Source organism: Camelus dromedarius, chromosome 1, assembly GCF_036321535.1.
Source record: "Camelus dromedarius isolate mCamDro1 chromosome 1, mCamDro1.pat, whole genome shotgun sequence".
NCBI lineage: Eukaryota > Metazoa > Chordata > Mammalia > Artiodactyla > Camelidae > Camelus > Camelus dromedarius.
This window is the reverse complement of record NC_087436.1, coordinates 79205771-79232096: the sequence shown is the minus strand read 5'-3', so window position 1 is coordinate 79232096 and position 26326 is coordinate 79205771. Positions and strand designations below refer to the sequence as shown.

Here is a 26326-nt window from a genome sequence, read left to right as displayed (position 1 = left end):
AAATGAATTATAGAAATCCTAAATAAATAAGCAAGCTTTGCGCTTTCATAAAATATTTTGTTGCCCAATCATAAATCAGTCTTGCTGTCTAAGGGAGCAGCGTTGTCAGGCAAATGTCACATAAAATAAATGGAATGAGATACAATGAGGTGCTCACTTTCTTAAAAGGAAAGCATGGATCCCCAAGCAGTAGAGACAACCTTGGCACAGTTCCTCTTTCCCAGATCTGCCTCCTAAGTTTCCACACCCCTAACCCCACCCCGCTAATTACAACCCTGGCTACAGCAACAAAACAGTCCTGTTTCAGAGGCTTCTCCTGGTTGATCTGGGCTGCTGTCCTCTGTAGATAACCTGAGTGTGGTAAGTTACTTTTGCAGTAATTTCCATGTAGCAAACCTCTTGTCTTTCTCTTTCATCTTCTTTCAAAAGAAGAAAAATTATTTTAAAAATTATAAATTACAGAGCCAGTAAAATTTTACCATGTATCAGGGAAAGGCAGAATTGAATAGTAGGTATGAATCATTTGCCCAGGTGAATTTTTATTAAAACCCGCGTGTCTGCAACATGTAATTGTCTTTTAAATTAAATCTGACAGTGGTGATTCTTAAGAGCCTGTGTATATCATGACTTTCTTTAAAATGCGCTAGTTGTAAGAGGAAAAACGTTCTTAATCATGAAAGAAGAAATAATTGTATCATCATTAAGACTGTTGTGTATAAACAGAATAGTCTAAATTCCTTCTAGAATCTGTCTTATTTTGTAATTGGTTTCAAACCACCTGCAATTTGGTGTTGAATTACTTTTGCCAGTGGTGGGGACACAATGTCTGCTTCAGTCATTTTGATGTGTATTATTATTTTATTGTCTGAAGTTCATTCTAAATGTCTCTGTTTCTATATAACAAAAACAATTTTTTGAGATCATCACAATCTGGCCTCTCGTTACCTTTCCTGATTTGTATCCTTGCTATTATTGTCACTATTACCAAGGCAGGTCTCTGTATTTTCACTGTTGAGGGGGGAAAAAAAGCTTCTCACTTGCATGATTTAAAGAAATGAGAAAAAAAGAAGCTTTTTTCCTCCATCTTACTTCCAGATCCCTAAAGGCAAATATATTTCTTAAAGATGGTTGATAAAAGGCAGAGGGTTTCAGGAGGTGGCGTTTCTGTTATGTAGATAGATATCTAACCTAGAGATTTTGAAATTGTGCATAGGAGACCTGCAGTTTCTATATTCATACATTTGTTCACTCATTCATTTTTTTAAAAACACTCATTGAGCATCTACTGTGCTCCAGGCACTGTTTTAGAATAAAAAGGTGAATGGCCAGCACCTGTGGAGCTCAGACTCCAGTAGAGACAAGAGACCTGAAAACAGCTGGTCTTAAGATACAACCAGGACCAGACAGGCATCTTGAGAGGTCTCAGACACTTCAACAAATATGTGGTATGCTGCCCATCCACACCCCTCCCTATGTAAGGAAGTCCAATATAATTGTGGTTATTTCCCTCAAAAGTTACTTTTATTTGAAGAAGAGGGCTAAATATCTTCCCCAAGCTTTCCCTCTTTTATTTCACTTTGTTGTTCTAAGTTTATTGGTGCCCTGAGGTTACGCTTAGTTTTACCTCTTGGCAGGTAATCGACTCTAAGAATAACCCTAATAGCACTTGAACACCTTAGCAAAATGCAGAGGAAACTGGGAGGACTGAGCGGGCATCCATGGTCAGCCAATAGTTTTATTGAGAAATTAGCACCTGACACCACTTTGAAACTCAGTTGGGTTTTATGGAGGGAGGGAGGGAAAGTGGAGACAAATGCGCGTGAATTTAATGGCTGCCCCTCTTAGTGCACAGATCGTGTTCTGGAAGAGTACACCTGGAAACTCTTGGGAGAAAACATATTATATAATGTTTATACAATATATAATGCATATTATACATTATATATCAAGTGTTTGTCTAGGCTGCTGCCTTTCTCCTGAATTAAACTTGTCAATATTTAAGTGCTTCATGGCCACCAGGTAACTGTGTTTTCACCAAAGTTTTGAGATCCATTTATATTGACTAGAGCATTCACAAATGGTTTTGTAATCTTCTTAAAAAGTATTGGATGGGACTTGCCCAAGTTATAGATTACAGACACCACTCAGATTCGATTTTATAGCTAAGAAGCAGCACTGGCTTAACCCTCTTTACTTCCATCACCAGTGCAAGTTGTTGGTGTTGGGTGGCGGTAGGGGGCTCTTCCCCCAACCCCTTGCCATTAAAACAAAATCTAAAATCATTTAACAAAGTTGACTGTTTGCCAAAAAGTCTTTTCTTTTAAGTCAACCAAGTCCCTTCACAATGTTTGTGCCAAAGTAGATACATCTGTTAGCTGCCTTGACTTACCAGGTAAGTGATCTTCAACCCACATGATTCAAAAGACAGATAATTCCATTTCAAATGTGAGTCACAGCAAGATTTAAAATACAGTTCTGTGCTTCATAGGTCTTCTGGTTCTTTTAGCTAAGACATTAAATCTGAGACATTTACAGGATTGCTATACTACAATGACCAGATATCAGACATGCCAAACATGGGTGAAGCCAAGCCCTCTGCAAGTCCAGGATCTGGTGATGCCCTCTTCCCCTCTTGGGATTCCCCACTGTTGAGCTCCTATTGGAGATAGAATTCCAAGAAAGATGTGAAGGGAGAAACAAATAGAACAAAGGCAAGACATGAGTCTGGGGAAATAAATAATTGCCTAAGAGAGGAGTCTGATTTTAGTTGAGGGCTTTCATGATATCTGCATATGAGTTGAGACTGCAAAGGTAACTCAAAAGTTCATTCACTCAACCAGTAGTTTTTCAACCTATGATTCTGCAGACAGAAGTAAATTATGGGATGAGCTGGAAGAACTCAGATTAAATTGTTTCTTAGAAAGACATTTTATGCTCCTTTATACCAATTCAAGAGTCATGGTAGAAGTCTTAACTAATTAGATAATAATTCTGAGCCAGAGCACAATGATTGGATCTCACTTCTAAGGGAGATGAATACTTGCTCCCCAGGTACATCAGAAAGGGAAGCACCCTTCTCTTCACTGTAGGAGGAATTGTTTTATTGCCACATTTGGGAGTATTCTTATTAAAACATGGTCCTGCACACAAATTTTTTTTCATTAAATGGAAGGACATACATCACAAATGTCAATGGTGGTTAGCTTTGTATGGCAGATTTAATAGAGATTTTTTTCTTTTGATTGTGTGTGTGTGTGTGTGTGTGTGATTTTTAGACTGGTCTTCTTTGATCATGTTATTTGAGCTAAATTTTTTAAATTACACATGTTAGGGGTAAAAACTAAGTGGTAGGGGAAATATGAAGTTAGAAGGGAAATGTGTGTTTTATTTTTGTGTAAGAGACTTAAACTCCACTACTTCAATACTCAAGTCATCATTTTGGATAGACTTCCTTTAATACAGTGATTCTCAACCTTCCCTGCACCATGAAATCACCTGGGAAGCATTAAAAATCTCAATTCCAAGGCCACTAACCCCCTTTATTTACCCCGACCAATGAGTCAGAATCAAAATAGAGTCAAGTGGTTGGTATTTTTAAAAAGTCAACTCATTACATATTAAGATTCCATATTGCAATTTTTTTTAACCTCTATAGCATTGACCAGGAAGTTACATTACTTAAAATTAGATTGCATGCGTGTTTTACTGCTTTCTTTTATTGTCACTTTCTTTTATTGGGTGGGTTTTGGTAACATCTGACATAAAAGTTTTCCAAGTTCTCTGGTGTAAAACGTTGGGACTTCGATCAGTCATATAGGCACATGTGATTTATTAGTGCACGCACAAGGTGGGCTGCTTAACAAAACACCATGGTTTGTTTTAAATGGATCGTTTAAATATCAGTTGTAGCCTGTGCTCGCTGATTCTCCTTTCTAAACTTCCCCACTGGCCACTCACTAAAGCAGTCCCAGAATGGGTTTCTGAGAAAAACACAGACTTTGCCGCAGGTACGCCTTTGCCGTACCTCCATCTTGAATCAGGACGGCCATCAACTCACCTCCATGCTACACCAGGGTGGCCTTCCATTCAGGCCTGTGTCCTGGTTGTATCCTTTAATTTTTATAACAATGCATTGCCTTATATGCCTTTCCTTCTGCATACCTATTCCTACATATGATAAGCAGCCCCAGGTAGAAATATGAGCTCAGGTCCTTGCCAAGGTCTTCTGATTCAGCCCCACAGCTGCCCAACCCCTATTAAACCCCAGCTGGTGAAAATACAATTCATGGAGGGTTGTTAAAGAACATGCATCCATGTGTTTCACTGAACAATCTAAAAAGTCTGATTTTTAATCTTGAATCATCCCAGATTATCAGGGAGGTAAATACTTAGATGGGATCATTTTAGCTTCTCAGTGATCCCTTTCAGTGGTTCCACCCCAGTACTGTGCTTTAACCCTATATTAGGGAATAGGTTCGGGAAAGTCACTGTTGTGTTTATCACAGAGATACTGATAAAGGCTTGGCCACTCTACATCGTCTATCATTTTTTTTTTTGAAGCACTTGTTGAGAAATTTCTCTACATCTCAACCTGTTTTTATTTTATGGGCATGGTTAATCTCCTGAATGTTTGTGTTTCCTCTTTGCTTTGCCTGGTAGGAAGCTCAGAGTCTACTTTGCAGTTCATGTCAAGCACTGTATAGGAACCTTAAAGCAAGCAGTAAATTTGCTTCAGGCTTTTATTTTCCCTGAGCCTGATTTCTTCATTTTTGTATTTTATTATGTATGTAAATTTGTAAACTGCTGAAGCCTTCTTAAAAACAAAATGAGAGTATAAATCAGAATTTCTCAGCCTTGACACTAGTGAGTCAAATAATTCCTTGTTGGTGGAAATGGTGGGGTGGGAAGGGGAAAGCAGAGGGAGGGGAGGCATCCCGGCGTCCAGATGCTAGATGACAATAGCAGCTGTTCCCCTCACTCCAAGTCATGACAATCGGAGTGTCACCAGACATTGCCAGATGTCCCGGGGTGGGGGGGCAAAATCACCCCTGATCAAAACTCACTGGTATAAATGAATAAATAAAAATATTGAGCATGTAGGATCCCTGGCTGGGTCTGAAAATTAAACTGGTAAAGACAAATTGACAAGAGAAAAGCATGGAAATTTTATTTTAATTTTTACATGTACATGGAAATTTTCATAAAAGAATAAAGACCCAAAGAATTCACAAGAGCAGGAAGCTTTTATACTTTTTAGATAAAGAAACAATTAATTTGTGAAGAATTGACAAGACAAAGGGCTTGGCTCTAGGGGCACTAAATGGTGAGGAAGTAACAAGATTTGTTTATTCTGGCCCTAAATTCCATCTCTGATGATAAGAATGTCTCCCTTTCTCCTGATGCAGGGAGGGTACCTTTCACATGAGACATTCATCTCTTACTTTCAGGGAAGACGGGAAAGGAAGGGGCCTTCTTGCTTCTGCCATTTTCTCAAGCTCCTTCAGCTTGAGCTATTCAGTATGCCAAAGTGCCATATTTGGGGGTAGTTTGTTCTGAACTCCATCAAACACTTGGTATTTTCTAGGCTATGTGGAGGCCACTGTCTTTGGGGGGCACAAAGATCGCTGAAGCCCAGTGACTGCCCTCAGAAAAGCCTGCAAACAAAGAAGCAAACAAAAACCAAAAGGAGAACCTAAGTGCTCCGAATGCACATAATTGGGCATATCTCATGTATGAAGTTAGTATAGCTTCCTATAGCTTTCTTAATGACCCTGGAAAAAAGGAAGTGAAGATTATTATCATCGTTATTTCAAGAAAAGGCACAGAGGTTGCCAAGTACCAGGGTTGTGGTTAGAGCCCACTGCCCTACTCCCAAGTCCAGTAGGCTCTCCACCACACCATCAAAGAGGTGAGCAACTTCAAAAGACGACAAGAGGCAAACCCAACTTGGAAAATTAGGAGTGGCTTCCTGGAAGAGGTGGCATTTGGGATGAGATGTTGACATGTATATGGGGAAAGCAGAGTCAAGAACTCACAGCAGGAACAGTATAGAAGGAAAGCCTGCAGCCTGGTGAGGAATCTGGCCCGACTGAATATGGGAAGGAGATGGTCACGAAAAGACTAGGAAGACTGAGAGGGTCAGGTTGTGAAGAGCTCCCGAGGGCAGGCTTACAGGGTTTGGGTGTGAAAAGGCAGTCTTTCCCCAGAACTGTGGATGCCTGACAGAACAAATTATGAGATAAAAGTAAAGAAGAAGCTTAATGAATTCGGTCACTAGACAGATTAGTGATAGTAGAAATACCAGTGGGGTCGTGGAAGGACCCAATTTATCACGTGCTCCTTATCCCCCAGCCTCACCCCAAATTAAATGTTTTAGTGAGTCAAGTTCCCTTTACTTTCTCAATGAAAAGATGGTGACTCCTGGTGTCAGAAGAGTTTCCAGTCTTGAACCATCAAAAATACAATTAAGTGGGGGAGGAGGTAGCTCAGTAGTAGAGTTCATGCTCAGCATGCACGAGGTCCTGGGTTCAATCCCCAGTACCTCCGTTAATCAATCAATTAGTTAATTAATCCTAATTACCTCTCCCCTCCAAAAAAAAAAAAATAATAATAATCCTAAGAGGACTCCTAATCGAAGCATTATCAGACACGAGCACCATTTGAACATGAGGGAAAGTGTTTTGGAGGGACTTTTTTTAATAAAAATTATTTTGCTTCAATTAGAAAATGCCATGCCTGCAATTAGGTATAACCATTTTTTAATTTCTTTCGAACTGAGAGCTTTCATTGTTTAGGCTAAAATTTCAGAAATGACATAATTGGGGATACATTAGGCAGAATCCTGTTGGGGTGCAGACAATGCCAAATTCTGTACGAGATCCAGATAACTGGCTCCAGATGCAGACTCAGACCCAGGAGTAAGAGCCACGCCTGCTGGGGAGTGTGGACAAGATCAAGAAAGGAGGTTCCCTGGGAAGGGCAGGATCTGAATGCATGGGAGACAATAGTGGGAGACAAGGCTTCAGTGGGGTGGAAGCCAGATGCTGGTAAATGACTAATCTTTCTTCATGCCCAGTCTGTCAAAAACAAGGGACCATTTCCTCAGCTATGGGCCTAACATGGGGACTTCCCTAGGTTGGGCAAGTAGCCCTCTTCTCACCTCCCAGGTAGTGATCAGCGGCCTTTTGTTAGCAGCAATTCTTTAGCTTAAGTTAGGGAACCGCCATACCTTCAATTATGCGGAGTCATTTTTTAACTTCCTAATAACTGAGAGTTTTCAGTGTTTTGGCTATAATTTCAGAAATGACATCGTAGAGAAGGAAAAATAATTTCCCCTCTAGTCCTCTGTGTCCCTGGCTGGGGCCCCTGTAACAAAAGAGAGAGCAATAGGAAAGAAACAGAAGTGTATTAACACGCCTATCTCACATAGGAGGGAGATATCCAGGGAAACGTGTAACTCTCAGAAGTGGTTTAGAATTCAGGCTTAAATACCATCCTCAGCTAAAGGCGAAAGAGAGACGTTATGGGGAGGTGGCCAGGTAAACAGCGGTCAGGTTTACTACGCAGGAAGGTGCCTTCTCCATTGATGAGTATCTTGGGATCTGGAGTCATCTTTCTTTCCTTGGTAGGAGAGGAAGACACCCTTAGAAACAGAAATTTCCTTTATGTGTATATATTTCCTTTGAAGAGCAACTTCTACTCTGTTTTCCGATCTTCTCCCCTGTCTGCTGTTTCTCAAAATAATCAGCTCAAAGTAACTGCTATCCTAAAGAGGCATATTTTGCGATGGCATTTCTGGGCTCGTGTGACAGAGAGACTGCAGAATTCTGCTTGAGACACACAGGTGCTGGGGAAAGGGGTCCACCTGCTCCAGACGTAAACTCAGACCTCAGACTAACAGACAGGCCTGCCATGGGGTGTTGGGTGCTGGAGAAGCTTGAAGTTATAAAAAGCAGGGCCTTCTCGAGTGACTTTATTTTACTTTCTTGTTCCAGAAAATGAGTTACATATAACCCATGGAATTATTTGGTAGGAAGCTGAAAGTCAGCAGGAGGTGGGTAGAGGAGAAAGGAAGGGGTCTAAATAGAGGGAGTGAAGGGCCCTGTGAAGACCAAATGAGGGAGAGTCAGTGGTCTTGTCTGCTCCCATCAGGATGGTTCAGACTGGCTGAGAGAAACAGAGCCACGCAGGACCCGGGCTAGTCCGTGAAATGCCTTGCATAAGACCGATTACTTGGTAGAATGGAAGAGTTCTGACTCTGCCTTTAGCTCACCTGGCTTTTAACTTCTTAACTTCTCCAAGTACCAGATTTCAAAATAGGAAGCCTGATTGTTATGTGGCTAGAGGCCAACAGCATGCAATAGATTGCGAAACATGGAAACTGGTAACGTAAACTGCTCAAGAAATTTCAGTTTTTCTTCCTTTATCCCATGAATTGTTTAATCCATGGATAAACCATTGTTTATTCCCAGAGGAAGTGCTCTTATGGGAATTTAGATAGAAATCAAATAATAAATCATTGTTGCCATTAGGATCCTTTGGGGCACAGTCTGGACAGAGGTGCTTCCCACACAACTTAGGAAAGCCCATTGTTTCTGCCTGTGCCCCACCACTTCCTGTTCCTGTGAACATAAGGAGCAGTGATAGCTGCCCCCACACTGCTATATCTAATACCAATCTCAATCCCCTAACCCTCCAGATAACACACAGGACACCCAGTTAAATTTGAATTTCAAATAAAGAACAAAGAATCTTTTAGTATAAATATGTCTCAAATATTGCTTGGGACATACTTCTTCAGATTTAACTGAATATCCTGTATTTTTTTTTCCTAAATGTGACAACTCTATTTAATCATTTAACCATAATTTTCGTTTCTTCTCAATCTAAAACCCAGGCTCCAGCTTCTGAGATTCTTTAGCAACCTGTGGGTAAAAAGAAAGATAGTGGCCATACCAGGTATTGGCTGGGATGTGGAGCAACTGGAACTCTCATACATTACTGATGGGAGTGTAAATTGGTCCCACTGCTTTGGAATACAGTTTGGCACAATCTACTAACTGTAGGACCCAGCCAGTCCGCTCCTAAGTATAGACGTAACAGAAATACATATATAGTCCACCTAAAGATCTGCACAAGAATGTTCATAGCAGCACTGTACATACTTTTGATGAGAGTCCAAACTGGAGACAGTATGGGGTGGCACAGATAAATAAACTGTGGTGTATCTACATAGTGGGATGCTGTACAGCAGTGAGGGTGAATGAACTACTGCTGGACACAACCTGGTTGACTCTCACAATCATAATTTTGAGCAAAAGAAGCCAGGAACAGAGGAATAAATAATGTTTATAATTCAATTGATGTAAGGCTTAGACACAGGCAAAATGAGCCTCTGGTGTTAGAAGACAGGGTAGAGGTCCCCTTTGGGTGGAAGGTTAGATTCCCAGTGAGGGTAAAGAGGGCTTCGGGGCGCTATCACCTTGAATTAAGCTGTGATTACAAGAATTGTGCACTTGGTGAAAATTCTCTAACTGTGCTTCAGTTTCTGCACTTTACTTTACCCACATACATGTTGCCCTTCAATTAAAAGTTTACTGGAAGAAGAAAAGAGCAGGAGAACCATACAGGTTCAGCTGTTAACACAGGAACAATAAGCAGGAGAGAGAGAGAAGAGGCAGGTCTGAGGGGAGGGGGCACCTGCCAGGTCCTGCCACACAGAAGAGGCGTTTCAGAAGAGGATGTGAACAAATCTGTGGAGGGACCGGGGTCAGGTCATGATTCCTGAACTCCAGAAATCCCACCTTGAACGTTTTTGAACTCAGACGCCACGTGTTGAGTTTCATCCCTTACGAGGACTGCTTGACGGGCCTGTTGCAGGCGCAACGTGGGCACCTGCTGGGCAGCGGCTCTGGGCAGCCTGCAGGATCCCTCCCAGAGCTCAGGCTTCGTGGTGCTGTCGACGGTCTCTACACCATAGCTTCTCCCCTCAGCACAGTGGACATTTGGTGACTGAAAATTCTTTTCTGAAAAAATTAAAAAGCCTTGTGCTTTTCAGGATGTTTGGAAACATCCTTGGCCTCTGCCCTCTAGGTGGTCTGCACCCCCAATTATGACAGCTAAAAATGTCCCCTGGGAGGTGAAGTAATCTCTGAGAGAGAACCAGTTCTCTAAACATGCATTGTGGAACTCCAGGGCAAGTTTTTATTGACTGGTTTCAAGATATTAAAAATCCATACATAAGAAAGGGAGGATATTGCTCAGTGGTAGAGTGTATGCCTAACACAAGGTCCTGGTTTCAATCCCCGCTACCTCCATCAAACAAAAAAGAGAAAAATATATATATGCATACATACACATGTACGTGTAAGAAAGCAGTTAGTCACAAACCATCTAGCTTCCTGTAGTCCCAAAATTTACCTAAGAAAGGACATCCTAGAAGAACGCTTACCTTTCCTTCCTGATCCAGGCTTGCTCGTTTCAGCTGGCCAAGATTATAGTCCCTGATTGGTAGAGTTCAGTGGAAAGAAGACTAAAGGCTTGGAGTTCCCTAGAACTGAATTCACATCCCAGCCCTGCCACTCTGTCACTTGGGACACATGGCTTATTTTCTGTTTCTTTCCCTTTTCTCGGTAGCCTTGCTGGAGAACTAACCACATCTAACAATTCCTAGGAACCTAAAGGAGGTGGGACAGGGGAGGGGTAGTACCATGTTTCCCCCACAGAGCCAACTACTACTCTTTTTTACTTAACTAACATTCAAGAAGTATCTACCCTCTGCCAGGAACCACTCTGAGGGCTTTTCAAATATTAACGCACTTAATCCTTCTGACAACTTTGTAAGCTATGTATTGTTAGTATCCCCATTTCATAGATGAGGAAACTGAGGCATAGAGAGGTGAAGTAACTCACCCAAGGTCATGGAGCTCATCACTGGGAGAGCTGGAGTCTAGGGCCAGAGTCCATGACCTGACCCCCTTGATTGTGCTGCTTGGTCCACTTTCTCATCTTCTGGTTCTGGTAATATTTCCTGTGGGGTGCTCGCCATGTCTTTTCCCTGAAGAGACTAGGACAAGGGTGCAGGGCCAACACTCAGTCTTTGAGACAAGCCTCATTTTCCCATTGAGAAATTCAAGAGGGTAGCCCAGCGATCACGATTTCTCCTTGGCCATGGCACTTAACTTCTTTGCCTCCATTTTCTGGTCTGCAGTGAAAAAAGTCTTATCAGCCTTAGTTCCCTGAATGTTCTGGCCTGCTGTGAATATTAAATAGAGATCAATGTTAACTAGAGGTCAAACATGGAAAGCATAGGTCTCTCTACAAGTGAAAGCCATTGTCATGTTGGCAGCATATCACACCAGGCTTGTCTGTCATCTTTCACTGGCACTTAGACATCTCTCCCACGTAAATGGTGACTTGCAGTTTTCAAAATGTCTTCACATACATGATCTGATTTGAGCCTCCCAAATACTAGCAGTGACTAAAATCCAAGCCTTCGGATTCCTAACCCATGGGTCCTCCTAGCACCACACTGCCATTAGCCTCTGGGTGCTCTGCTCCCAGGTGCCTCTCCATACCATTAAATCAGGCATAGGCCCTGCTACTTGGCAACATTTAGTTTAAAACAGACACAGTGGTGCATCTGTCAAGTCACTGACACATAGGAAACACAGTGTTTAATAGACACAGTCTCATCACATTAATACAACAACCCAAAGAAGAAAGTTATATTGCATTCATTTGAAAGATGTTAAAACTGAGGCTCAGAGAAGTTAATTTACTTGTCCAAGGACACACAGAGGGTAGAAAATAGATTTGAATCCAGGGTCATTTGCCTCCACAGTTCCTAATTGTGATCTAGAACCCGCCTAGTCAAGGTGTGCACCAGACACCAGCACCACTGGCACCACCTACGAGCGTGTTAAAAAGTCTCCCTCTGGACTTACCGAGTCAGGATCTGCTTTCTCAACAGGCATTTAGGTGAGTCCTGTGCACGTTATAATTTAAGAACCATTGATCTCTGTTGCCACTCAGTGCAGCTCTATTTATGATATACAGACGTACAAAATCTATAAACACGTATACACATCCATACACACATATATTGTAGTGCGTTTTAAAAATATACTTCTAACATTTTTACTTTAAGAAAGGGAATTTAGAGATTTAAAAGCAAGTGACATGAGTCCCTGCGTTAGATTAGGAATTGAATTAATAGCTACATAATACATACTAAGAAAGAAGTGATTTATACGTAAAGCAATGGCAGCATACGCCCATTCCAGGATTTACATCAGAACTTCTTATTTTTGAAACTTACACACTGGTATTTTTCTTTACATCAAATACAGAAAATTTTATCCTCACTCTAAACTCTTCAACACAACAAATATGTGTCCAGTGCTGTACAGTTATGAAGTCCTCGAAGAATGTTTAAGATACAGTCTTTGCCCTGGAGTAATTTTTAGCTTTGGGGTCTCTTGGAAACAACTTTAGTGTAGTTTCCTCTTTTTTTCCCCAAATTCTTAAAGTTGAACCCATGTACACTAAGCAGGACCTCGTGCATGCTAAGCACTCTATCACTGAGCTATATCCTTCCCCCCCGACCCCCCACACCCAGTTTTCCTTTTTGATATATTGGCTAGACCGATTTTGATTGGCTATACTGATTTTTTTTTCCTTAAGCATTGTTTTTATTAAAGGAGCAATTTTCTGTTAAGAATATAACTTCATTGGTACTTTTTTTTTTTTTTTTAAAGGAGGTACTGGGGATTGAACCCAGGACCTTGTGTTAGGCATACACTCTACCACTGAGCTATCCCCTACCCCACATATTTCTTTCTTTAAAAGTGCACACACACCCAGCAGCAGAAGCTTTCTGTTTATTTTAACTATACTGATTTTCCCAGTATATATTTTTTAAAGTAATGGGTAATTCATCCTTGAGGCCAGGGATATATAACAGTCAGAGTTTAACCACGCATTACCTGTACAATCTATTCTTATCTGTAACTATCTCTTGGATAGTAGATTGAGTTCATATCATGTGCCAAGTCTGATCAAACAGTAGTAGCATTCTGTACCCTGTCTTGCGAAGGATTCTAAGATATGTCAAGTGAGAATGTTCTGGGATCATCTAGCAATGTCTGCTGCAGGTGTGGGAAGGAGATCTAGAGGTACACCAGCCATGCATTGCCATCCGTACACTCTGACCCTGCTTCTTGCTCCAAAAAGCTGATGTCTTTACTCTTCCTCATGCATTCCACACTCTTTCTTTCCCCTGTGTCCTCAAGTTATTTCCACTGCTTAGAATGTCTATTGTCTATGCCCAGACAAGAATCCCAAACCCTCCAATCAGCCTTCCCCAAATTCTTCAAAACCGAATGATAATTCTACTTCTGTTACTTTGGAGGGAGAAGGGGAAACAGAAAACAAAACACTCAGTCCCAAATCATATGTTTGGACTTCTTCAACTCAGGGCCCTGGGTCAGATGCTTCTTTTCCACCTCCCACGGGACCAAAAAGATTCTCGGTACAGACTTGTTTTGATTGAGATTAAATACCACCACTTTCTTTGCGAGTTACACTTGTCCTTCTGGAGCTATGCAAGTGTCTGCAGTTTTAGGTCTTTTATTTCACTACTGGAGATTACCACCTAATGAGTTCTCTTCTTTAGCTTCTCTTACTTATTCAAAAATTCTGTTATACCCTCTCTAGCTCTGTAACTACACCCAATATTAAAATAAAGCCAGGCTCGCTGAATAAAAAGATTTTGAATGAAGTATGCTTTTCTCTTCTTGTCCTCCCCTCTTTGGTTTGGTTCTCAGAGGAGTCAGTGTCTGAGAAAGGAGTCAAACAAATATGATTTAGATTTAAAAGCAGTCAGATTAGGCAATAATACTTGTGGTCCCCTTTACCATTCTTGGTTGTTTGTTTTTTTTTTTTAAATCAATTCATCTCCCTTAAGAAGCACTTGGGTACTTATTAAACATACAGATTCCTTAATCCCTATCCAGACTTATTAAATTAAATCCAAATTTCTAGAGATGTGTCATTTTTAAAACCCCCTCAAGTGATTCTTACCCACATTAAAGTTTGAAAAATAAAAGGAAAATTCACCAATTAGAAGCAAGTTTTCTCTTGTATTTAAATAAGTAATATCACAAAAGTTATCTAACAAAACGACAGTGGTTTTCTAAGATGGAATGGCTATAGACAAACCGGGGGAAACAACTGCTACTTAGAATATTTTAATTAATAAGACTTCATTATAACAAGAAACAAAACACTTCTATACACAAACTAAAAAGTTTATGTCTTACCCTGCACAAATTTGAATTCACTTGATTAGGCAAGGCAATACAAACCATTCTCAAGACTTTTAACCAGCATTTCTCTGCTAATTCATTCTTTCAACAATATTCATTGAGTGTCTGCTGTGTGCCTGGCGCTGTTGTAGGACTTTCTGGTCAGCCCTTTATTACTTTCACCTCTCAGTTAATAGTCTGCATCACCACGTAGCCATATATTTTCCCACATTATCAGCAAAGATATCATTACCCTCTGAAATAAAGAAGAGAGAGAACTTCTGATTCTAGTTAAATATTTATCTACACCTTGCAGTTTCAAACATGATTCCAGGTGTGATTTGACCATAATTATACAGCCTTCTCAGTCTCAGGCGGTTTTCCCTTTGTGTCATAAAGCAAATTCTTGGTAATACATATTAGAGGTACCTTTCTAAAGCAGTTCAAAGTGCCTTGGCATTTATTGTTCTATGAACTTCCACTTTGAGGCGACTCGGCTGTTGGTGGGAATCAACTGATAATGGCCTAGGGCCTCTGGAGACAAAGCAACCAGGAGGAAGAGCAGGGCACAGTGAAGAGCTAAGAACACTGATTAGGAAGGACTGAGAAAGAGTGAAATGACGTGAACACAGTGGTCCCCAGAACCAGCTGTATCAGGATCGCCTCTTAAAAACTGTACACACGCATTGTCCAGCCCCGGCTACGGAATCAGAATCAAGTTTCTGTATTTTTAACCAAGTGCCAGGGATGAACGTAGTTCACAGTCAGGACTGGGGAGCATTATGGGAGAACCTTTGATGGGGGCCTCCCCTGGGAGCACAGTGGAGGAGAATTGAAGGGAGCAGAGTAGAGGGATAATGCAGGTGGGGTCTGTCTCACAACCCATCAAGGGGAGTGTTAGAAGTGACCAGGGACCAAGACTACAGAGCACAGCGTTACAGTTTGATTTGAAATAGTAAAAGAGAGAGTTTTAACATTACTCATTAATGAAATCAAAGTTTCTCTCTTGAGACTTCTGGCTGGGTAGCAGCTCACAAGCTATAACTTGATGACCAAATGAAATATGAAAAGTATTGGCACCCCTTTCATGGACACTGTTTCCTAGTGGTTTTGCCACAACTAGGTTTTTTAATGGGACCTTGAAGCCTCTTTTTTCAGATCCTGACCTGACACCTTCACAAAAGGAGATTAATGTTTTTAAAGTAACCTAGGTCTTGTATTAAAACTTTAGTTCTCAGGATACCACTGATAATTAAGCAATGAATGCTGACATTAGCTAGAAGCATCTATTTTAATAACAACAGTTTTATGGAGAAGTAAAGAAAGCTATCCCACAGAGAGCTCTTAAAGAGCAACTGATGTAATGTCTGTGGAATAGCTTTGTAAGAGTTGATTATACTTACTATTCACTAGAGACACTTCAAATGCAAAACAGACATTGTTCAGGATAGTTGTCTTGAAAACAGAAAAAAAAAAAAACACTTTGCTGATGAAAAGAGAGATTAGTGAAAGGAGTGAAAAACAGAGAAACCAAACAACCTGAGAAAGGAACCCTCATTTCCTTTCCTTTACACTTTTAATTCTCAAATATCAACAATAGTCTAGAAAATAATGTGCTAAGTTAGGGGAATATGTCTTCTGAATGGCTCTCTACATTGTATCCAACCGGTACAGTTAGGGGTTTAAGACTTTTTGGTTTTGTTTTCACAGGCTGTCGTGCCCTTTTGACCTTTGCCTTAAAAATGAATCCAGTTGTTTCCCAGCCAAGATATGGTGCAGGGGCCACGGCTAGTGACTGGCAAACCGGCATGTTTGACTGCTGTGATGACATGGGAGTTTGTAAGTGCATACGGTTGTTGCTCTCTCCAGCCTGCCGACATCATAAAAATCGTTTGTGTGTCCTCTTACTGAGTTCCATGTTTTAGTTAGAACTTGGGAGTCACAACCTGGAAGCCCAGGGGCGGGTTTTGCCTCCAGATGTGTTTCATTTGTCCCATGCCTAGTCACCCCTTTTGCTGCATTAATTTTAGAATAGTAAGATTCATATAAAAATCAGATTCCAAAGAAAAATCTAGTGTTCCAATCTAGATCTCCAAATTCTCTTGACAATTTGGGAAATCTGGAAAGAGGTGTCTTCATTCTCAGCTGGTGGAGGTGGGCTGCTGTGGTGTAGGACCCGACCCCATTCAAAGGGACCTTCACTCTGCAGTTTGCCATATTTCCGTCCACCAACCACTGTGGCTTTTTCTGTTTTGTGGGTTTTCCCCAAGCTATTTCACTCATTTATTTTACCAACCAGGCCTTGAGTTTTGGAGCCCTGGTCATATCAATCACCTTTTTTTTTTTTTTTTTTTTAATTTTTTGCAGAGGGAAGTAATTAGGTTTACTTACTTACTTTTTTCATGGAGGTACTGAGGATCAAACCCAGGACTTCACGCATGCTAGGAGAGCACTCTACCACTTGAGCTATACCCTCCCCTACATCACTTCTTTTTATATTTTTCATCTCTTTAGTATCCCCATGGTCTTGACACGTTTCTCCAGTCTTCTCTTTGCCTTTTCTTTTCCTCCGGAGCTTTATCTGTGTTTCTGGCTTTCAGTTATGATCTTGTGGCTCTTGTGGCTGTCCCATTTCGGGAAGCTTTCAGGTTTCTAGCTTTCCTCTCTTAGAATTCTTTCACATCACCAAAACATTCTTTTGTGTGAGACAATTTCCTTGTGTGAGGCGACTGCCCAATGAATTGCCAACATTCTCCCTGTGGATTGCCTCTGTCTTGAGAAACAGCCTCTTTTTTTGGATACGGTGGAAGTTTCCAGTTCCAATGAGATATAGCCTTTTGCTAAAACAATCAAAAAACAGGGGCTTTCTTATCTTATCTAGGGTACTGCCATATCAAAACTCCACCCCTGAACTTTTCAAAATAGACTTGTACTCAGAGCATGTTTGAGAACAGTTTCCTGTTTGCTGCTATTTTAAGTCCTTTCGTGTGTGTGTGTGTCTTATACAGACTCCTTCAGGTAAAATTTCAGTATGATTTTTAAGTTTTTGATGCCAGTATCCCTTAATTTCTATTTGCTTCCATCTTCATAACAATAATAAGGCTCTCCTCTTTGGCAGAATGACCATCTAGAATCTACTTCCTACTGCTTTTCTCATGTTGGCCCTAAGTATTTCTTCACTCAGCACTTTCTGATCCTAAACACACTCCCACAGTTTTCAAAGGGTTCCTCAGACATCCTGATGCCGCAACCTTCCCATGCAAACATGATCCAAAAGTAAACACGAGCAGGGAAGAAAGATAATTTGCACGTGCTCAGAGGCTCAAGGCAAGAGCTTTTGCAATTAAAACTGATCTGGTATATGACAAGCCAATTTTCCCCGCATCCTGGACTATGGGGTCTAGAAGCAAGACATAAAGAGCCAAGTGACCCCATTGTTTTCGCAGAGTGTCCATGAAGGCCATTTCCTGTGTGAGGATCTTTTTGAGAGTGCTATGATTAAGTCAAACCACGGTGCCCTTGACTAATTCCTCTATGTAATTTCACCCTGCGCTCAGGCCTCTGTGGGGCTTTTTTCCCCCTGTGCCTTTCATGTCAGATCGCCTCTGACATGAACGAATGCTGCCTGTGTGGAGCAAGCGTCGCCATGAGGACCATGTACCGGACCCGATATGGCATCCCGGTGAGTCACCCGTACCCACTGTGAAGTGGGAGCCCAGGCGGCCGGAGGCCCTTCCTTCAGTCTGACTGGGCCTCCGTTTTTGCCCTCCTCACCGTCATGGCTTGACTCTAGTCTTTTTTCCACTACCATCTAAAATACTTTAAGTGACTTACAGGGGCCATGCGGCTATCTATACTTTGGAATATATTCCTAATAAAATCTTTTATTGACCCAATAGATGTGTCTCTGGAAAAGTTGCTGGAGGTGAGCAGGTGAGGGGCGGAGATCAGCGTAAAGTCCTTAGTCTCTCCTGGCTTTACTCAGAGTCAGAGCGAGGACCCTGCAAATCTGCAAAGTGGGTGGCAGTTGCCAAGGAGGCCTTGGGTTAACAATGGGTGTGTAGTGGATGCCCTCCGAGCTGGCACATTCGCCTCATTGGTAACCCACAAGCCAGTGCTCATCCATTCAAAAGAGAGTATTGAGCACCTAGAACCTTGTTAGGTCTTAGGCTGATACTCACTCATTCAACAGGGATTTACTGAGTACATAGAACAGGCCGGGCACTATTGCAGTTGCCAGAGACACGTCAGTGAAAAAGAAAATCAAAATCCTTGTCTTCAAGGAGTTTATGATCTGTTTTGTGGGGGGAGGATTTTTATTTTAACCTAATTTCAGATTTAAAGAAAAGTTGCAAAAATGTTACAAAATCTTCCTGGATACCTTTCACCTAGATTCCCCAAACATTAAAAATCTGCCACATTTTCTTTATTTTCTCTCTTTCCTCTGTGTGTCTATGTACCTATGCTAATTTTTTCTGAATCTTTTGAGAGCAAATTATAAACTTGATGCTGTTAACTCTATTTCAATGTGTATTTCTTAAAAACAAGGATAATCGCTTACATTATCACAAAACAATTATCAAAACCAGAAATTTAATATCGATATAGTACTACTAGCTAATCTATGGGTGTTATTTAAACTTTATCAATTATCCCAATAATATTCTTTAGGTGAAAAGGAAGTCAATCTGGAATCACGCATTGTTTTCACTTGTCATGCCTCTTTCTATGACGGGAGAGAGTTTCTCAGTCTTTCTTTGTCACAGATCAGCTATTTTGTAGACTACTCCTCAATTTGCCTTGTCAAATGTGTCCTCATGATTAGACTTAGGTTACACATTTTTGGCAGAAACTCCACAAAAGCGATGTTATGTTTGCCATACATTACATCAGGAAGCACATGATATCATGTGCTCCACTATGGGTGATGTTAACTTGGATTCCTTGTTTAAGATAGTGTCTGCCAGGACTCTCCACTACAAAGTTGCTATTTCCTCTCCATAATGGATAAGGATCCGGCAGAGAGATGTAAATATCCTGTCCCTTCACCCACTGGTTCTAACACCCTTTGAGGATTTTTGCCTGAATCAATTATTATGATGATGGCGGTCAGTGGTAGAGTGCACACGCGCATGGGAGAAGACAGCTGCAGTGTAAGTAGGTGGAGTATATAGGATGCTGATAAGTGCTGCAGAGGAGAATACAGCAAGGAAGAAGAATAGAGGGCTGAAGGGCTGTGATTTTACATAGACCTAAGTAAAGATCTGAAAGGATGAGAGGATGACTCATCTCAGGAGGGTCCAGGCAGAGGAGAGAGCCAGAGCCAAGGCCCTGACGTAGAGCTTACTGGAGTGTTCCAGACCCAGCAGGCAGCCGGAAAGGTGGAAATAGAGTGTGTGCACACAGGTGGGCGTGTGTGGTTGGGGGCGGGGGATATTAGAAGAAGATGATGTCAGAGCATTAGCAAGAGTTAGACCTCCTAGGGCATTGCAGACCATAATAAGAACTTTAGTTTTTACTCTGAGTGAGCAGGGAAGCCACTGGAATGTTTTTAAACAAAGAAAGGATATGATGGATTTGTATTCCTGGGAACTTAGCCTCTGCCCCTTGCGTTGTGACCAAGAGCAAGTGATTAATCTTCCTAAGCCTTGGTTCCCCCACTGATAAAATGGTAATAATGCTGCCTCTCCCATGGTGGTGTGGTAAGGGTCACATGAGGAAATATGTGGAAAGGACTTAGCCCTGGGCCTAGCAGGCAGTAAGTGCTCAGTAAGTGACTATGTTTTTGTTCTTGTCTCAGCTGTTTTCTCAGGCAGGCTTCCTTCCTCCTGTGGGTTCGCTCAGCCGCCTGTCTCAGCATTGCTGGCCACTCTCATTTATGCCACTCCCAAGGCAGCATAACACAGCACAGGGGTTCTTTGTGACTGTACCATAAACTCCTCAAACTCTATGCAAAGTTTCAGGTGTATGGAGTTATGTGTATGGGTGTGTGGGTGAGGTTCCCAAGGTGGTCTATAATGGCGTAGAGGAAGGGGCACTCAGCTGGATTCTGGAGCTGACAGTTCTGTGCACAGCTCAGCAAAGAGCTAACTTCTAAGACTCTCCGATAAGTCATTGGGCGGCTTCAGTTTTCTCATCTGCATGAGGAAGTTGTGCAGTACGATTTCTAAGGTCACTTCTAGGTCTAAGTTTCTATGATATAATCAGTTTCCTTGGCATACTTTGAATAAGTGTATTTATAGACTGTGTATCTCTGTTCTTCCTCCTTAGAACAAACCTGGAAAATGGCTAGTAAATCCTAGGGCTGATTTGTATAATTCAGGCTCTCTGCTTTGTTTCTCCTTTCCATCTATGCAAACTTTTATAGCACTGCCCCAACCTAGCCTCTCTGCCCCTCCCTTCATGGACACAGGCAAGAAAGCATCCTTTTGCCAGGACCCCAGTCTCTGCAGGAGAGAAGGAGAAAGAAAATGAACAACCACTCCTATGTGCTGAGACATTATCTGGACACATATTTGCTCATTCATTACCTACAAACTCTGTGTTTTGGGGACCATTATCAGCACTTTATAGATATGAAAACCAGGAATGAGAAAGCTGAAGATCACAGAAATCTAAATGCTGAAATTTGGGCTCAAGTTTATTCTGACTCCCAAGGTCTGGTTTTTCCCACTGGACCACCTTGCCTTCCCATTGGTGTGTATTCAGCCACGTACCACATCTCATTGGCTTATTTGCTCAATGATTCTGTAAATGGTGCTCACAACAAGATTGCTTTTTTAACAGCTTCCAAGAAAGTAAAGCACCATTCCCCTTTACCAAACAGAATCGTGACAGCAGAATCTTTGTTCCTGGCACCCGTTCCCTGGGAAGATGCTCTGGTCAAGGTGTTTATGACCCTTATTAACTTCAGCATGGTATAAACCTGTAGTTCACTTCCTCTTACTTTGAAAAAAAGAATGTTTTTTCTTCTCTATGGCCTCTGTATTATGAAAGACTTTAGAGAGTGTTTTCTAAAAGTTCCCCTAGGTTTCTCAGCAAATAATAGTGGACTTTTCCCCTCTAAAAGCTTCCCATGGTAAAAGACAGACATAGGCATGCTGGAACAGAAAAGTAATTACATCTTTGTTGAATGAGAGTATCTTCTTCTTTGTAGCATATTTTATGTGTGCAATCAATGTTGGTTTAATGAAGGTTTAGAGATTAAAAGAATAAAAAATAATGAACTAAAGAATGGACAAAAGGTACTATGAAGAAAGGATTTGGATGATTTATCATGGAAAAACAGAAGGCCAAGAGACTGAACTGTTTTCAAGCAGAATATCTGTTCTTCCATCTGTTGAGATGAGGGTCATAACATCAGAAAAATGTTTACACTGTTACCTAGTTGTCCACTCTTTGGCACATGCTTCCTCTGTTAGATGAGACTCAAAATCACTGTCACAAGGGAAAAAAATGTTTATGAAAAATAAATCATTCATAGTCTCACTGTTTAAGAGCTCCTAACCCTTATAAACTAAGTCTGCTATAGATCTCTCTCTTTCCCACTCTCTTTCTTTCTGCTCGCATTGCACATTGGAAATTGTATTAAACTCAACATTGTAAAAAATAAGTGTAATCCAAAAATGGAGCCCAAACTGATTTCAGTCAGTCAAGACACACGGTCATAGAACCCAACTGTCAGATTGGACTCCCCCGGATCACCCAGAGAGATGTCAGTGAAAATGGCTAGAGGGCTACAAGGTGAGGCCTGGTCTGGCACTATGCTCACAACCAACTGGAAAAATTGATGCATTACACAATTGGCTTTAAAGGGAACCATCTCACCTCAATATATATAAATGCATGCATACATACATACATAACATACATACATACAAGGATTTTTTTCTTTTAAAAAAGGGAACCATTCCACTTCAATAAAAATTAATTAATTAATTGATTTAAAGTTTAAAAATATTCCAGAACAGATGCTAGAGAACTGGGCCTGGAATTGTAAACTGCAGATCATTTGAAAAGGTCTATGTTATGAAAAGAGCACTGGCTTGAGGAGAGAAAGACTAATCTCTGCCACCAATTTGTTGTGTAATCTTAGCAGGTCAATTGGCTTCGCTTGGTCCTCAGAAGAATAGGGATAAGAGTACAGAATTCTCATGATAAACAAGTGACAGAAAATGTATGTTTTAAAGAGGCTAGAAAAGCTATATGAATGCAAGGAACTGTGTGGCCATATTAATAGGCTACATATTGATCCATTTATTTGTTTTTTTAACAGGGATCTATTTGTGATGATTTCCTATGTATGACGTTTTTCACTCATTGTGCCCTTTGTCAACTCAAGCGAGATATTGAAAAAAGAAAAGCAATAAATGCTTTATAAAAGGTGCTTGGTAAGTTGGTGAGAATTCTTTGATTTATGAGGATCAAAACAAATTCTCAAAGACATCTCTGATTTCCTTGGTACCCTCACAGACACATGAGATATCCCTTAACAAATGGAGGGTAAATGGCTTTAAATGGCCAGTCTACACCAGTCAGTTGGGAGTTAACTTTCCAGAACCTGGGTGGAGAGGGCTGAACCTGTTTGGATAAGAAGGAATTCTGTGATTTGTTAAGATGTCTGCCACGGGTGGAGTGGCCACGTGATGTACCAGATAAACATGCCACACATCTTCCACGCTTATCTTAACTACACCCTGATTTAAGGTGGTGGAGGTATGTGTATGACAAAACATTCATTTCCCGAAGCCTAGATATCAGGTCCACTGCTGCCAACAGTTACCTACTGAGATGTCATAGTGTGACTGTGTAACGTATCTAGTTACAGGTTCTTGTCAACACCACAATATTAAAATAGTAATTCATTCTCCAAAGTGGTGGAAAGCTGTGTTAGTCTCTGTAAGTTAAGTGTGGCCAATTCACCCAGTTATCCAAAATGCCCAAAGCTCCCATTTAGGAAGAAGAGTACTGACTTTTTGGTGGTGGTATCACCAAAGTTGGGCAGCTACTCATTTGCCTCATTTCCTAAGTCCTCCTGTCACGTATTTAATCTTCTCAGTTCTTCCTGTTTTTCTTAAGGCAATGGCTTACCAGTCCTGTCTTTCCATCTCTTACTGTCAGTCTCATGGAATTTGTAATCAAAGTTTCATTTTCACCTGGAAATGGCTCTTCTCTGTAAAGTCCATCTCCCAAGAGGCCTTTGAGAGTGCTTGATCAGGACGGCACATCCATCTGCATGACTGGCTGACGCGGGCACAGTCTGTGTCTCTCTTAGCTATTTTGCCACATGCAGCACAAAATAATGTCCTCTTCATGAACATTTTAGTTCATGTCATTTCATTTTAGTACCATTTTAATATCCAGGTATTAGTCTTCTGATTGCTTTCCTCAGTGACGGAAGTGCTTTACTCATTTTCAAGCAGAGTCAAGATGGTGAGCCTTCTTATTCTTTTTTCCTCCTTGTACCCTACCTCCTGAGAATCAGTGGTGGTTTCTCTTCCCAAGCAGTGATGTTTCTTTAAAGCCTTATGTTACCAGTGTGACTCAGAATTGGATGCCCAAGTAGACCTGAAGGAATTGGAAGGTGGCAGTTTACTGGGTCTAGTCATCCAGTCAATGAAAAAGATTGTTTTGGGGTCTCTGCCTTTTGGAGTCTCTTACCTTAGCATGCTTGATGATTCATTGACATTTGGTAAGGGAAGTTAGCTCTGGCAATCTACAGAGCATTCTGTTGGTTTACCCAACCACCTAACAGCAGTGCCTGCCACATAGTAGGCACTTAATAAATACTGTGGGTAAATAAATGAACCCAACTTTCAAGCAAGGAATCATAATGAGACTCTAACCTGGGGACCCATCTGAATCTTAACTAGTGGTCATGACCCTTCCAAATAGATAGTAGTGAATCAGGGGCCATTATTTGATATAGATTTTAAATATGTAGCAATTTGGTAGTAGGGTAGCAGGAAATGAAGTTTTAATATTTGGAACAAGATAATATAAAGAAAGATGGAATGATAAGTCTTCATTCATTCATTTATTTATTCTTTCTTTTCTTTTCTTTTTTTCCTTATCTCTACAGGTCAAATTCACTTTGTGGTAAAAGAAAATACTGGAATGAAATCCTGCATCGATTCAGTGCAATCTCATTTCGAATCTTAGAAATTAATTCAACTAATCATACAGTTTCAAATGGCTTCAAAACATTTTTAATTTCTGGTTTATTTTGAAAGAAATGTATTTCCAATACGGTTTTCCAAGATGATTGCCATTAAAAAATTAATTTTGTCAACAATTTGTGTGTCTTTAAATATTGCTTCATGGAAAATTACAATATGCTTTTTTTTTTTTTAAATGAACCCAAGGGTTGTCAAAATGTAAAAGTTGAATAATGGGTACATAGAAATTCTTTATTCTACTTTTCCACCTTTACATAAGTTTGAAAATATCCAGAATAAATTTTTAAATATTGTTCAAGTAAAAGGCTTTTATTATTTTAGATTTTCCCTCCACTGGGAGACCAGATATTATCCTGTGTGGTCCCTCACCCCAGGCAGGTACGATTTCCTCCCTTAGGGAGCCTGAAGGGCCGTTAGCACTTCGTCACAGCCCCACAGAGTAACTCCAGTCCAAAGACACAAAAGGGAGGATTTCTGTCATCAGTCACACAGCAAACCACCTAATTAAAATTTCCATTGGACAACTCTCTTCTCCCCAAAGTCATCTTTTGCAGCAAGCCAGCCACATACCTTTCTTTTCTCTTTTTTTCCCTGGTTAAGGTGACATTTTTCTAATTGAGATATAGCTGACATATAACATTGCGTTAGTTTCAGGTGCACAACATAATGATTTGATAGACTTATATATTGCAAAACGATCACCACAATAATTGTAGTTAACATCCATCACTGCACAGTTACAAGCTTTTTTTTTTCCTTATAATGAGAATTTTTAAGGTTTAGTCTGTTAGAAACTTTCAAATCAGCAGTACACAAAAGTTAAATGGCATTTACAAGGTCACCAGTGTATACCAATGTATACAGAATGGCAGTGCTGGGTCTAGAAAGCGGGTCTTTGAGTTCTATGTCACTGTTCATGGCAGTACACAGGAGTGTTTTTTATTTTTATTTTTCTTGTAAAAAGTAACCCTAGGGGAATGAAATTCAAGAGTGGGAGAAAGACTGTTTCACTCCATTCCCTTTTTCATTATTTTAGTTTTTTAATGTGAACTGTGCATGTAATAAAAAAAGGTTAAAGACAAAAAAAAATAACCCTAGGGTTTAGGCTGTCAAGGATTGTTCTTATAAATTTATAGACTATTCTATCGTTTATCGTCCTAACAGTCTTCATATTTCTATTTTTGGTTTGTTTGTTTAACATCTGCTTTGTCAGATAAGCATCATGAAAGCAGGGACAGATCATATATGTTCCAATTTCCTTTTTACTCCCCCAGCACATGGAAAGTATTGTGGTCAAGAAGTCAGTAAGACTTGAACATAAGACAAGATACAATAAACCTCCTAGAGGAAAATATAGGCAAAACATTATCTGACATACATCTCAAAAATGTTCTCCTAGAACAGTCTACTCAAGCAATAGAAATAAAAGTAAGAATAAACAAATGGGACCTAATGATACTTACAAGCTTCTGCACAGCAAAGGAAACCATAAGTAAAACAAAAAGACAACCTATGGAATGGGAAAAAATTTTTGCAAATGAAACCGACAAAGGCTTGATCTCCAGAATACATAAGCAGCTCATACAACTCAATAAAAAAAAATAAACAACCCAATCCAAAAACGGGCAGAAGACCTAACCAAGCAATTCTCCAAGGAAGACATACAAATGATCAATAGGCACATGAAAAAATGCTCAATATCACTAATTATCAGAGAAATGCAAATCAAAACTACAATGAGGTATCACCTCACACCAGTCAGAATGGCCATAATTCAAAAGTCCACAAATGACAAATGCTAGAGAGGCTGTGGAGAAAAGGGAACCCTCCTTCACTGCTGGT

The 26326-nt window shown here is 40.6% G+C and overlaps 1 protein-coding gene across 2 annotated transcripts; it reads left to right on the top strand.

Moving 5' to 3' along the window:
- Positions 1-225: 225 nt before the first annotated feature.
- LOC105091999 (placenta-specific gene 8 protein) lies at positions 226-24600 on the top strand. 2 transcript variants are annotated; one of them, XM_031433069.2, is made up of 6 exons: positions 288-360; positions 11843-11979; positions 16017-16145; positions 17864-17988; positions 22582-22696; positions 24388-24600. In XM_031433069.2, the coding sequence occupies exons 3-5, from the start codon at positions 16049-16051 to the stop codon at positions 22684-22686; spliced, it is 327 nt and encodes a 108-aa protein (XP_031288929.1). In that variant the 5' UTR covers positions 288-360; positions 11843-11979; positions 16017-16048; the 3' UTR covers positions 22687-22696; positions 24388-24600. The 2 variants fall into 2 exon arrangements, with proteins under 2 accessions (XP_010981936.1, XP_031288929.1); XM_010983634.3 differs by lacking the exon at positions 11843-11979 and having other exon boundaries at positions 226-360.
- Positions 24601-26326: the final 1726 nt, after the last annotated feature.

What these genes read in the sequence shown, in the direction of transcription:
- LOC105091999 (XM_010983634.3), top strand. Translation starts at nt 16,049, where the DNA reads ATGAATCCAGTTGTTTCCCAGCCAAGATATGGTGCAGGGGCCACGGCT. An exon ending in CTGTGATGACATGGGAGTTT is followed by an intron (nt 16,146 to 17,863) that starts GTAAGTGCATAC and finishes CCCTGCGCTCAG; the next exon opens with GCCTCTGTGGGGCTTTTTTC. An exon ending in GGACCCGATATGGCATCCCG is followed by an intron (nt 17,989 to 22,581) that starts GTGAGTCACCCG and finishes TTTTTTTAACAG; the next exon opens with GGATCTATTTGTGATGATTT.